Below are 14,268 nucleotides of genomic sequence, written 5' to 3'. Positions count from 1 at the left end.
TCCACCTCTTAGGGAACTGGCCTGAGACAGACGGGAAGGTGTTTTGTGAGCTGTGAGGGGCTGACATGTCCCCCAGGAAGGGGCCTCAGGATCCTCTCTTAGATTCTACCTGGAATAATTGTTAAACCCCCATGTCCTTCTTCCCCTCAGAATATACCAGGCGCTTCTCACTTCTCTCCTTTGGCAACTTTTAGAGATGATACAAGTGACTCCTTTGGGTCCTGAGGCTCAGCTCATTTTGGGAAACCTGCAGGGCTTCCAGAGTTGAGGGCATTTTTCCTACCTTTGTCAGTGTTCTGAGAAGAATCTGGGGGGACAGTAGGACATGTGGCCAATCCAGGCCTTTAACACGCAAGGCATTTGTACCCAATGCATTTGCATTGGGTGTTAAAGGCATAGATTGACTTCAGAGGTAAGGGTCACTCCCATCCCTGAAGTCATAACCTATAGACCTGTTTTTATTGTCACTTGTGAGAACATTTCTGGAAATTTGACAATCTTCTAGGAGCATCAGTGTGGCCACTCTGGGTCCTGGCTATGGGTTGCCCCACTCAGGGCCCTGCATCTGCCTGAGTTCCCTAGAGAGGGCTTAGTTTTTTCTTGGTGCCATGTTTTCCAGAACATCCCGTGGATCTGTTAGCGTGTCACAGACCTAAACCCTCTTTATTCAGTTATATGCTAAAAATCCTCCCTCTACCACCAGTACCTCTAACAATACACTTGGATGGGGGTTAGCAAACACCAGCCAAATCCAGCTGGACACCTGCTGTAAAACCTACAACCTAAGAATGGTTGCTAACATTTTTAAACAGGTGAAAAAAATAAAAAGAACTTCTCACTGCATGTGAAAATTTAATAAAATTCAGAATTTAGTGTCCATATAGTTTCATGGCATCACAGCCATGCCTACTGGATTAGATATTGTTTATGTCTTCTTTGAGGCTACGATGGAGAGTGAAAGAGTTGCCGTAGGACCTGTGTGTCCCCAAAAGCCTAAAATATTACTGTTTTCTCTTGTACACAAAAAACCTTGCCTACTTTTACTCTTTGTATTCAAAAGGAACACCGTGTAGGTTTTGCACTTGCTATTGGACTGTTGTTGGGATATTATTTTATTCATGTTTCCCAGCTAAGGCAGTCATTTATAATTTAGAATTGGGGGGAACTGACATTAGCAGGATGGGGAGTAGGAGTATTTGTATCCCACCACACACAAAACAATTAGATAGCTACCTATTCGTGAATGCAAATAGCTTCAGGTGGGCCCAATAACTCAGTTAAGAACCTACAGCAACACAGTGCAGAAAAAGGATAACCACAAAATAAAAGGATTACTGGGGCGATCAGCCTCGCATAGACATCTGGGGAAGGGTAGGGACAATGAAGAAGGGTGAGGATGACAAATATCAGCCATACAACAGGTGCCATTGTGGTGCCTAGGGGTCTGCTCTAGGGAGGAACCAGCAGCCTTTGCAGCTGAAGACCTCAGTGATCTTACTGTGGACTCTCTGCAAGAGGACCCCATAGTGTTTGTAGGTGTGGACTTCAGTGGCCTGCTATATATTGGATGCCAGAGGCTTCTGCCATGGAGGTAACCTAACAGCCATTGCCACAATGGACTCCTCTGGGCAGGGATGAGGGGTAGGAGAGAGATAATGCTGAGCCCCCCTTCCCGAAAGTGCTATTGGTACGTTGTTCTGGAACCGAGGGGGCTAGCCTCCCCAAGTCTATACAAGGCTGGGACCCCAGAGCTGTGAATGCTCTGTGTGCATTCATGCTTTGAACTCCAGCTCTGTTGTTACTTTGTACGTGACTGTGCATCAGAACGCCACCATGAGGGTGCCTCCAAGCTGGAACCAGTGCCAAATGGGATCCTCTTGCCCATGGTATCCACAGGGGAAGAATAAGATGTCAGGAGGTCCCCAGCAGCCTTGGCTGTCAAGGACCACTTCCATCTTCACTGACACTGACCTCACATGATGAAACTATATGGAAATCACTAGAGCCTTTCTGGAACCAGAACTGTGACCTCTACCCAGTCTGTGCCTTCACTTCCACCCACAGATGAGGCCTTTCCCCACCAAAATCAGTCCATAAAGTCTGGATGAGGTGAAAGCTTCATCAAATGCACAGATATCAACACCAAGCTGCAAGAAACATGAGATGATAAGGAAACATGACATCCCAGAGGAACACAATACTTTTCCAGCAATCACCACCCTCCACCAATGGAGATCTGTGAATTGTCAGACAAAGAATTCAAAATAATTATTTCAAGGAAGCTCAGAAAGCTATGTTGAAACACAGGGAGACAATTCAGTGAAACTAGGAAAATGACATGTGAACAAAAGATGTTCAACAGAGAGATAGAAATCATAAAAAAGAAACAAGTAGAAATTCTGGAGCTGAAGAATACAATGAATGAAATGAAAAAATAAACATGCAATGGAGAGCATCAATAATACATGTGATCAAGCCTAAGGAGGCAGAGAAGACCCTGTAAACTTGGAGGCAGGTCATTTGTGACCATCCCATCAGAAAAGGATGAAGAATAAAGCATAAAAAAGAGTGAAGAAAGCCTATGTGAATTATGGAACACTACCGAGTAAAGTAATATTTGCATAATGGGAGTCCCAGAAGGAGAAGAGAAAGGGAAAGGGACAGAAAGCTTATCAAAGAAATAGTGACTAAAAATTTCCCATGGCTGGGGAAAGATATGGACATCCAGGTACATCCAGGTCCATGAGGCTCATAGGTCCCCATACATATTCAACCCAAAGAGGATTTCACTTATACATATAATAAAACTGCAAAAAACCAAAAAACAAACAAAAAAAAACAACCTCAAAACAAAAAACAAAGTAACAACAAAAAGCCCAGAGATAGAATTTTGAAAGCAGCAAGAAAACAGACTCCTCTATACCAGGAACTACCATAATGCTGTCAGCAGATGTCTCAGCAAAAACTTTGCAGGCCAGGACAGAGTGGGCTGATGTATCATTCAAAGCCCTGAGAGAAGACTGCCAACCAAAAGTACTTGACCTGGCAAAGCAGTTCTTCAGAAATGAAAGTGAGGTATTTTCCTAGACAAACAAAAACTCATAACCACTAGTGAACATGAAGATACATGAAACTATAACTCACTGGTGAAGGCAAGTGTAGAGTGAGATTCAGAATGCTCTTAATACTGTAATGGTGATGTGTAAATCACTGAAATCCAGTATAAAGCTAAAAGACAAAAGTATTAAAAATAACTAGTTAAAATAATTTGTTAATGGGTACACAATATAAAAAGATGCAAATTATGACATCAAGAATATAAAATGTGTGTGTGCATGTATGGAAGTTAAATGGTAGAATTTTGTATGTGATCATAATTATGTTGTTATCATCTTAAAATAGATTGCTAAATCTATAGGATGTTTTATGTAAGCCTCATGGTAGCCACAAAGCAAAAACCTATTGTAGATACACAAAGGATGAAGAGAAAGGAATCAAAGCATACCTCTATGGAAAACCATCAGATCACAAAGGAAGACAGCAAGAGAATAAGAATAGAATAAAAGAATGGCAAAAATAGCCAGAAAACAATAAACAGGATGGTAACAGTGAATCCTTACCTATCAATAATTACTTTAAATATATATGGATTAAATTCTCCAATCAAGAGACATAGAGTGTCTGAATAGATTAAAATACAAAAAAACAAAACAAAACAAAACAAACAAACCTGACAAAAACCAAAACAAGACCCAACTACATACTGTCTAAAAGAGACTCATTTCAGCTTTCAGGACACACTTAGGCTACAGTGAAGGGATGGAAAAAGATATTCCAAGCAAATGGAAACTAAAATAGAGCAGGAGTAGCTATACTTATATTAGACAGAATAGACTTTACATCAGAAAGTGCAATAAGAGGGCAGCCAGGGTGGCTCAGAGGTTTAGTGCCACCTTCAGCCCAGGGTGTGATCCTGGAGACCCGGGATTGAGTCCCACATCAGGCTTCCTGCATGGAACTGGCTTCTCCCTCTGCCTGCTTCTCTCTCTCTTCTTGTGTCTCTGCCTCTCTCTTTCTCGAATAAATAAATAAAATCTTTTTTTAAAAAAGTGCAATAAGAGGAAAAGAATATCATTATATAATAATTCATCAAGTTGTTATAACACCTAAATTTATCAAAGCAAATATTAAAAGATCCGTAGGCAGGAATAGATAGCAGCACAATAATAGCAGGGGACTTCTAATACCCCACTTTCAACAAGGAGAGGTGATCCAGACAGAACATCATTAAGGAAATACTGGACTTGAACCATACATTAGACCAAATAGAACATGTGTATTAGACCTAAAGGACCCTCCAGCCAATAGCAGCAGAATGCATGTTTTTCTCAAATGCACATAGGTCATTCTCCAGGACAGATCATAAAACAAGTCTCAACACATTTGAGAAACTGAAATTATATCAAGTATTTTTTCCAACCAGAGTGATATGAAATTAGGAATCACTAAAAGGAGGAAACTGGGAAAATATACAAATAAGCAGAAACTAAACAACCTTCTCAAATGATCAATGGGTTAAAAAAACAAATTAAAGGGGAAATAAAAAAGTATCTTGAGAAAAATGAAAGTCCAAATACAGCATACCAAAACATATCCTCAGGGGCAGAATTAGAGGTCAAGAGGTCTGCAGCAAACGGAAGTCTATGAGGAAAGTTTATAGTGATGTATGCCTACGTTAAGAAGAATGAAAGACTTCGAATAAACAGTCTAACTTTACACTGCAAGGAACTAGAGAAAGTAAACTAGGCCCAAAATTAGCAGAAGGAGGGAAATAACAAAGATCAGAGCAGAAATAAATGAGAGAGGCTAGAGAAACAAAAGACAAACCAAACTAAGAAGTAATTTTTAAAAAAGATTTTATTTATTTATTCATGAGAGACACAGAGAAAGAGAGAGAGAGAGAGGCAGAGACACAGGCAGAGGGAGAAGCAGGCCCCATGCAGGGATTCTGACATGGGACTCAATCCCGTTCTCAGGATCAGGCCCTGGGCTGAAGGTGGCGCTAAACTGCTGAGCCACCCGGGCTGCCCTTAAGAAGTAATTTTTTTTTAAAAAGATAAACAATATAGACAAACATTTAGCTAGACTAAGAACGTAAAAAGGAGAAAAGACTCAAACACAACCAGAAAGGGGAGTCATTACAGTTGAAAGTGAGGAGACAAAGGGTCACGAGGTTGCTGTGAGTCATCATATGCCAACAAAGTGGAAAACTAGAAAAAAAAAGGATAAATCCCTAGAAACATACAACCTCCAAGACTGAATCACGAAGAATTACGAAAATGGAACAGACCTGTAACCAGTAAGGGGATTGAATCAGTAAATAAGCATCCTCCGACAAAGAGCACCCAGGACTGGATGTCTCCCCTGATGAATTCTACAAAATATTTAAAGAATTAAAGCCAATCCTTATTTGTGTTAAAGACACAAATAAGTGGAAGGATATTCTGCATTCCTGGATTGGAGGAATTAATATTGTTAAAAAGTCCATATGACCCAAAGCAATCTACAGATTCAGTGGTATCCCCATCAAAATTCCAATGGCATTTTTCATACACATGAAAAAAATGCAGTCCTAAAATTCTTACAAAATCACAGAAACCTCACAGCCAAAGCAATCTTGAGAAAAAAGAACAAAGCTGGGAGCCATCACACTTCCTGATTTCAAACACTATTACAAAGCTGCAGTCATTAAAAAGGTATGGTACTGGCATAAAGGTAGCCCAGGTGGCTCAGGGGTTTAGCACTGCCTTCAGCTCAGAGCTTGATCCTGGAGACCGGGGATCGAGTCCCGTGTCAGGCTCCCTGCATGGAGCCTGCTTCTCTCTCTGATTGTATGTGTGCCCCCGCCCCCTCCCCCGTGTGTCTCTCATGAATAAATAAATAAAAAATCTTAAAAAAAAGAGACACATAGATCAATGCAACAGAACTGAAGGCCCAGAAATAAACCCACACATATATGGTTAATGATATTTGACAAGGGAGCCGAGATATTCAACGAGGAGAAGATCATCTCTTCAATACATGATGTTGGAAAACTGCATATCTATGTGCAAAAGAGTGAAACTGAACTCCTACCTTACAGCACTCACAGAAATTAGCACAAAATGGATTCAGAACCTAAATGTAAGTTCTGAAGCCATAAAACTCCTAGAAGAAAATATAGAGGAAAAGGTCCTTGATAATAATTTTTTTGGGATATAACACCAAAAGTACAAGAAACAGAAGCAAAAATACAAAAGTGGGAGCACATCGAATCCGAATGCTTCTGGACTGCAAAGGAAATGATCAATAAAATGAAAAGGCAACCTATAGAATGGAGGAAAATATTTGTAAACCACATATCAGGTAAGGGATTGATATAAGACATATATGAAGAACGCATACAACCCAACAACAAAATTGCAAACCTAACCACAAAACAACCTAAATAGTCTGATTAAAAATGAGCAAAGGAGACGAATAGACATTTTTTCCCAAAGGGGATGTGCAAATGGCCAAAGGGTACACGAAGAGGTTCTCAACATCACTCATCGCCAGGGAAATGTGTATGAAATAGCACCTCACTCCTGTCTGGGAGGCTGTCGTCAAAAGCACAAGTGGTTTAAAAAAACAAAAACCGGGATCCCTAGGTGGCGCAGCGGTTTGGCGCCTGCCTTTGGCCCAGGGCGCGATCCTGGAGACCCGGGATCGAATCCCACATCAGGCTCCCGGTGCATGGAGCCTGCTTCTCCCTCTGCCTGTGTCTCTGCGCCTCTCTCTCTCTCTCTCTGTGACTATCATAAATAAATAAAAATTAAAAAAAAAAAAGTTTAAAAAAAAATAAAAATAAAAAAACAAAAACCAAACACAAGAGATAACAAATGTCAGCGAGGAGGTGGAGAAAAGGGAACCGTCGCGTGCTGTTGGTGGGAAGGAGGACCACAGTGTAGAATTTCCTCAAAAAAAAAAAAAAAGAACTACCATAGGACCCAGGAATTCCACCTCTGGGTATTTACAAAGAAACAAAGAATCGATTGTCCTGAAGATGTCTTGCACCCGCACACTCACTGCAGCATTCGTCACAATAGGCAAGACATGGGAACAGCCTTGGTGTGTCCTCCGGCGGCTACATGGACAGAGGAAATGGGGCACATATATGTACAGGGAACTCAGTCATGGAAAAGAAGGAAATTCTGCCATTTGTGATAACATGGATGAGCTTGGGGGGTGGGTGGGTATGATGCTAAGTAACATAGGGCAGACAGAGAAAGAGAAGTATATAGGATCATTTCAGTGTGGGATGTTAAAAAAAGAAAAAGAAAAAAAAAGGAAAAGAAAAAGAAAAAGAAAAAGAAAAAGAAAAAGAAAAAGAAAGAAACCCAGAAGTCTAACATATAGAAGCGGAGGAGAGTGGAATGCTGGAGGCCAGGGGCTAGGGGTACGGGGAACGGGGACAAACCTTCAGTTAGGAGGTGACTAAGTCCTGAGGGCCTAGTGTACAGCTTGGTGACCATACAGTTACTCCCAGTGTGCTGCACGTTGGAGGTTTGTGGAGAGAGCAGGCCTTATGGGTTCTCACCGTGGGCCGCACATGCATATGCACGCACATGGGTATGTGAACTGATGGATGTGCTAGTGACCTGGACTGTGCTGATCATTTCACAACGTGCAAGTCTGTCGAATCATCACTGGGGACACTTTGAATCCCAGTCTATTAGCCGATCACACCCTAAGGAAGCTGGGAAACATCGGGACTTTAGAATCAGGGGGAAACTTCTGTTTCTCTTGATTTTTTTTTTTTTTTTTTGAGCAACAAGTATTATGTGACCCTATTACATTTCCCTTTCTGCCCTGGTGGCTCGGGAGCCCAAAATCAATGAATAGTTAATGGTTTGCAGATAATTAGTCTTTGTGGCTTTCATACTTGCTTCATTTTAAGGTTATTACACATGTACGTTTCTGTAAAATGTTCTATGTAAAAAGCCCGTCCTTCCTTCCTTTCTTCTTTCCCCGCTTTCTCCCTCTCTCCTCCCTCCCTTCCTTGCTTCCTCCCTCCTCCTTCCCTTCCTCCCTCCCTCCCTTCCTTCCTTTTCTGGACAGATGTGGTGTAACGACTTAATTCAGTCCATCGCTTTGAGCTTTGGCCAGACACATTTCAGGACCAAGCCCCACAAGTTTACTTCTACCCGGATTCGGAAAGTACCCTTTCAACCTACCATGCCTCAGGTGTCAAGGGTGCACATCCCTTGACATTGGGGTCAGCTCTAATGGGACAGGTTGGCGGTGGCTAAGATCCTGGGTGGCATCAGTGAGCCTGTGAGGACTCAGGACTGTCCTCCTCACCCAGACAGCAGAGGGCATGTGATGTGGAGGTTAAAGGTGAGGACTGCGGCATCAGAGAGTTCCCTGCCTCCAGAAACTGTGCCGTCTTACCTGTTTGAGATCTGTTTCTTTCACCTGTGCAATGAGGGGGTGGAGACATTTCTCCCCAGCAGTGAGGTCTGTGACATCTGAGCGAGTGTGTAAGGGGAGCACTGGGTACAGAGCCTGATTTGTATCCTGTATGAGGTAACACCTGCACCGTAATTTCCAGGGGCCACTGAGAAGCAGCAGCTCAGCCCGATGGAGGGAAGCCAGGAGCACATTTTGGATGGACTCATGACCGCCATCCTCAGCCCACCCACCCGGCCCGCACCTCGGCACCGTTCACCCCTCTCCAGGAGCTCCACAAGGCCTCACCTGGGTTGTGGTTTCCAGATGTTCCAGCCACGGGCCACCCAGCCTTGGGCGCCTCCTGCTTCCCGGGCACTGGGCTGGGCTGAGGTGGGGCCTCCCAGCCCCCTAGCACTGCCGTGGGCATGGGGGCACTGGGTGACTCCTGGTGTGGTGAACCTTGAAACTCTGGGGAGTCTGGAAGGCCTTCTTGGTACTTGCACGAGGAAGGGTCTTCTGGGGGAAGGATGGGAAGGACAGTGCTGTATGCCAAGCATCCATCTGCTCTGAACTCTCACTGCAAACCTTTGGGATGGGTGTTGGGAATCCCGGATTTATTTATTTTTTTAGATTTTTTAAAAAATAAAATTAAAATTTAAAAATTTTTTTAAAAAATTATTTCTTCATGACACACACACACACACACACACACACACACACACAGAGGCAGAGACACAGACAGAGGGAGAAGCAGGCTCCATGCAGGGAGCCCGACGTGGGACTCGATTCCAGGTTTCCAGGATCACACCCTGGGCTGAAGGCGGCGCTAAACCGCTGAGCCACCGGGGCTGCCCAGGAATCCTGGATTTAAAATACTGTAAGGTGCTGTTTTTTCTTTTTTTTTTTTTAAGATTTTATGTATTTATTCATGAGAGACTGAGAGACAGAGGGGCAGAGACACAGGCAGAGGGAGAAGCAGGCTCCATGCGGGGAGCCTGATATGGGACTCGATCCCAGGATCCAGGGTCACAACCTGAGCTGAAGGCAGATGCTCAACCGCTGAGCGACCCAGGTGCCCCAGGTGTTGTTTCTTTAGAGGACGGTGACAACGTTCTAACATTGATGCTGCCAAGGGTAGCACAACTCTGTCTATACGATACACCACTGGGTTGTACCCTTTAAATGAGTGAATTCTATCTAGATAATACTATTGCCAAAAAGAGTCCTAAAGATACAGACAATTTTATTGTCTTACTCGCTGCTCTGAAACGTCCTTCGGGTGAGAACATCTATTATTAGGCAGAGAGATTCTTTTTTTTTTTTTATTTATTTATTCATGAGAGACACAGAGCGAAAGAGAGGCAGACACACAGGCAGAGAGAGAAGCAGGCTCCATGCAGGGAGCCCGATGCTGGACTCAATCCCAGGCCCAGGATCACATCCTGGGCTGAAGGTGGCGCTAAACCACTGAGCCACCCAGCCTGCCCTGGGCAGAGAGATTCTGATAAGCCTCCCGGTGGGGTCAGCGCCTCCTTCCCAGGATGGATAGGTGCTTACCAGGTGGCATCTAAGCCTGGCACCAGCTAGTTGGGGCCGCCGAGCAGAACTGCCCTGAGTTGCGGTCATCACAGGATTGAGCCAGGGGGACATGGCACTGTGTGGGATCGCAGGGGATGGGGTGCTGGCGGGGACACCATGGGGCCTTTGTTCGGTGAGATGGGACCAGTTGGACCCTCTTTGCAATAGCACATCAGCAGGGCTGCGCTGCATGCTCAAGGGCTTGGGCGGGAAGGTGAGACATAGGCTGGGGAGGGGGAAGAAGCGACTTGCTTCATCACACACCAAGCAGATGAGGTCAGGGGGAATGAGGGCAGTGGAGCTGGAGCTTGGGGGTGTAGAGGCAAAGGGGGGAGAGCAGAAGAGCTACGAGATTAGCAGTGGGGACTTCCCCAGGGTGGTGGCAGGAACGGCTGGTTCTAGGTTCCAGCCTCATCTGCATGGGTGAGCGTGCACCAGCCCGAGGCAGCCACTTGGGACTGGGAAGAGAAGAGGAAGAGGCAGGGTGTGGTTAAGATCTAGGCCTGGGTGGGAGTGCCTGGGGTGGTGGTGCCAGGGGTTGAGTGTCAGGCTCTTGATTTCAGCTCAGGGTTGTTAGATCGAAGCCCTTGACGGCCTCTGTGCTCAGGCCGGGGGACGGGGGCGGGAAGAGGGTATCTGCTTGGGATTCTCTTCTTCTGCTCCTCCCTGCCACCCCACCCCCTCTCTCAAAATAAATCTTAAAAAAAAAAATAAGAGTGCTTTGGCCTGGGTGACTCAGGATGGTGGAAGCTGAAATAAGAGAAGTTGGGAGAGGGAACTACGTGGGGCTGAGGAATGCGCCTGCCCTCCCCACGGGGTGCATCTGGGGAGCAGAGTCCACCTTGGAACTTTCTAGACCACTCTGACCCCAGGGATCCTGGGAGTCCACCAGGATATCCAGCTTAGCTCTGCCTGAGCAAGGGCCATGTCCCATGTGACACCCGGCGGGGTAAGACTAGCTGCTCACCTTGCCTGGGTCGTGGGTCCCCATCTCTCACTTGGGATGGGATGTCACTCAACACTGGAACCTCTCAGAAGATCATTTGTAGGCCTTCTGCTTCCACTGTCCCAGCCTGGCTCCCCCATCCTTTTCCTTCCTCTGTCGTCCACTGAGAGCCCCATGCAGCCACACGCTTACTTGGGGGAGGGACCCGTAGGGGTGCCCGGGTTGGCACAGCCAGGCTTACCATTCCACATGTGTCCAGATGTGTTCGGCAGCAGTGGTGGCAGTGGCTGTCCCGAATTCCTTGTCCTTGGGTCCTGGATGAACCTCAGCACCTCAGTGGAGATAGGTGAGTTTGGGGACTGCATGCTGGGTGCCATCGGGGAGCCGGGGGATAGGGGGTGTGCGGCTGCGGGAGGCAGATGCGGGTGGCAGGGTTTGTCACCGGGAGGGGCCGGGACTGTGTTTATGGAGACTCATGAGGCATCGGGCTCTGTGCTAAGGGTCTCATGCGCATTATCTCATTAGCGCTCTCACAGTCCACAGAGACGGCTCTCACACTCCCGTTTCACGGATGCAGAAACAGAGGCAGAGAGGCCTGAGGGGCTTGTCCGATGGGGAAGTGCTGGGCTGGTGCCTGCTGCCCCTGAATCCTGAGTCTGCGCTTACAATGCAGGTGGGGCAGGTGTACCTGGGAGCTGGGGGCTTACAACCCAGGCCAGGAAGGTGCCCTGAGAGCCAGGAGCTTATGTCCCAGGTGGGGCAGGTGCTCCCCGGGGAGCTGGGGGCTTATCCCACCCCCGCCCTTCTGGACACCAGCCCTTTCTCTCCAGGTGCCATAGGGACCACACAGCAGCCTGGAAACATACCTGGCTAGGAGAGGGGTCCCGAGTCTCTGCCCAGAGGAAGGCTTAACAGGGGGTTCAGGGGTGGGGGTCCCTAGGAGGTAGGGGGCCGGGAGATGGCCAGTGGACAGGGGGGTGTTTGTACTCACCTGACATCAAGCCTGCCTCTGCCCGGGACTGGGCGCAGAGCCGGCTCAGGCCCATTTCCTCCCAAGTGCGGAGGGCCAGCACCCAGGCCTGCTGCTCCCCATACTGGGCCACCAGGCGCGAGGCCACCTCCAAGCCGCGTGCCTTCCCCAGCTGGGCCCGCAGGGCGTGGGGAGGGTCCCCCCAGAACTGCTGTTCCAGCAGCCGAAGCTGGAACTCCTTTAGCTCCTCTTTCCCCATCATCTCCAGGTACCAGGCCAGCTGCCACTGGACTCTGCAGGCCATCTCCACCCTGCTGGGGGCCCTCCACGACGTCCACGGAGGTGAGGCTGGTGGCAGGTGCAGAGGGGTGTCAGGCGGGCAGAGGCCAGCATGTCTTCCCCCTCTGCCCATCCCCTGACTAGTCCAAGGCTCTCCCTGGGATCATTCCTCTGTGCCTGGTGAACTCCTGTTCAGTGCTCAGAGCCCCGTTGTGCAGGTGCGGGGAGCCAAGGAGTGTGGGAGGAGAGGCCCCCAGAAGGAGGAGCCCAGAGGGCCCAGGAGACACAGAAGAGGTACGGCAGGGTGCGCAGGGCGGCGGCCAGGAGAGCAGAGGGGAGCACAGGTGGGGGACCGGGATGTGCCCGACACTCACCCTTCTGTGCTCCTGGGGTCCTCGCCTGAGCCCCGGTAGTACTGAGGAGTGGACTGAGCTCCGGGCCGAGCACGACTTGGCCTCTTGGGGCCCCTCTGGGTGGTGGGACACCGACAGATCTGCCTTGGCGCAGCGAGCATCACACGCTGAGTCACCCAGAGGAAACTGGGCTGGGTGTGCCGGGCCAGGGGCGGGGCCACCTCCGCAGTGGGGGCTTAGGCCCACGGGACACCCAGCGCCCCCCACGAGCCTGTCACCGGAGCTGGAGCTGGTGGCATGGAGCTGGTACCACCAGCTGGAGCTGGTGGCTACTTGCCCCAGGGCGTGGGCTCTGGGGCAGGTGGATGTCAGCCTGGGGGTGGCGTGGGGGGCATTTAGGATGGGTGGGGCCCCGTGAGCCACCATGTCACCAGGGCAACTCCTGACTGAAAGGCTGTACCCAAGCCCTCCCGGCCCCTGCCCTGTCCCAGGAGCAGCCAGGTGTGCATTCCCAGCCCCTGCCCTCTCCTGGAGGCGCCTGGGTGTGCTTTCCCTGCCCGGGAGGTTGGGGGGCTGCCTGCTGTCCGGGCCCTTGGCTTCCTGCCCGAGAGCGGAAGGGTTCCCTCGCTTCCCCATCGCCCCGGAGCCAGTCCTCAGGGGACTCGGGCACAGGCTGTCTTCCTCTTTTGTCCAACTGGCAGGAGTCAGGGGGTGCTGGGGCAGCGACATTCACCCGCCCATCACCTGTTGCATAACCGTTTCTGGAGATGCCTTGATTGCAGGAGGCTCCCTGCACAGCGTGTCCTCCGGCAGCCCCTTCCCTCCTCTGAGCCTCACTTGGCTGCTAGATTGGCGGGATTGAGCCCCTGGGTGGGGGACCCTGAGGTGCTGGACAGTGGAAGGGAAGGTGTGCAGAGGGACACCCATGACAGACTCTCCGGATCCCGTCCCCAGCACGGCGTCCTGCCACTCCATTCACTTCTGACACGAACTGCTCAGGGTTGGCGCAGCTCAGCCCCCCCCGAGACCACCCCACATGCCCACCAAAACGGAAACTCAGAACCCCCAGTATTTAGGGGTTTTGTGGCTCTTCTTCTATTTCATATGTGCGATTGATTCAGATGTTGGCCTTGGGGTTCTGCTTTCCCTGGGTCCCTCTGCCTGGAGATCCTGCCTTTGTGTTTGGGTGAGCAGCACCCCCAACCCTGCAGCTCTGGGGTCTGGGTGGCGGGGCTGCCACCTGCCATGTTGTTAGCACACAGACTGGGATCCTGAGGGCTTTAGGAGCTGGGTCCCTAGATATTCACATTTTAGGGCAAACCCCAAATGTTTACTTTTTGATTAATCACAAGGGGAGCTGCTCGGATCCTGGGTGATAAGGGAGACCTCGGTTCTTGCAGGCGAAGGCCATGCAGAGAGAGAGAGGGAGAGAGGGAGAGAGGGAGAGAGGGAGAGAGAAGCTGATAGAGTAGGACAGGAGCAGAGATGTATGCCCCCCAAGTGCACGCAAGCCCAGAGACCTCTGTGGCTGCCTGCTGCCTTGCCCCTTCTTCTCCTGGGTGTCTGGGTTGGGGTGCGAGCCCGCGTGTCAGTGTTGGTGCCCTGAGGCTCTCAGACTTGGGGTGTGCGCGTCCTGGACTAATCCTTTAACGTCAGGCCTGTCGGTGGCT

General features: G+C 48.9%; 1 protein-coding gene across 8 annotated transcripts in view; it reads right to left on the bottom strand.

Moving 5' to 3' along the window:
- The window catches only part of NLRP1 (NLR family pyrin domain containing 1), a 40,161-nt gene extending 26,118 nt beyond the window's left edge, over positions 1–14,043 (bottom strand). For 2 of the 8 annotated variants that reach the window (XR_005359433.1, XM_038536458.1), the window contains exons 1-4: positions 12,620–14,019; positions 11,988–12,314; positions 11,238–11,402; positions 8,779–8,988 (exon numbers count right to left, since the gene is read on the bottom strand). Coding sequence is in view for 7 of the 8 variants with exons in the window: in XM_038536458.1 (XP_038392386.1) it covers positions 8,779–8,988; positions 11,238–11,402; positions 11,988–12,270 (658 nt within the window). In the remaining variant the exon portion in view is untranslated. Of the gene's footprint in view, positions 1–8,778; positions 8,989–11,237; positions 11,403–11,987; positions 12,315–12,619 lie in introns of all 8 variants that reach the window. The other 6 variants (XM_038536463.1, XM_038536464.1, XM_038536462.1 and 3 more) reach the window with 6 other exon arrangements.
- Positions 14,044–14,268: the final 225 nt, after the last annotated feature.

Source organism: Canis lupus, chromosome 5 (genome assembly GCF_011100685.1).
Source record: "Canis lupus familiaris isolate Mischka breed German Shepherd chromosome 5, alternate assembly UU_Cfam_GSD_1.0, whole genome shotgun sequence".
In the NCBI taxonomy this organism is placed as follows: Eukaryota; Metazoa; Chordata; class Mammalia; order Carnivora; family Canidae; genus Canis; species Canis lupus.
Note: the sequence above shows the minus strand (reverse complement) of the source record. Positions and strands in the feature narration are given on the sequence as shown.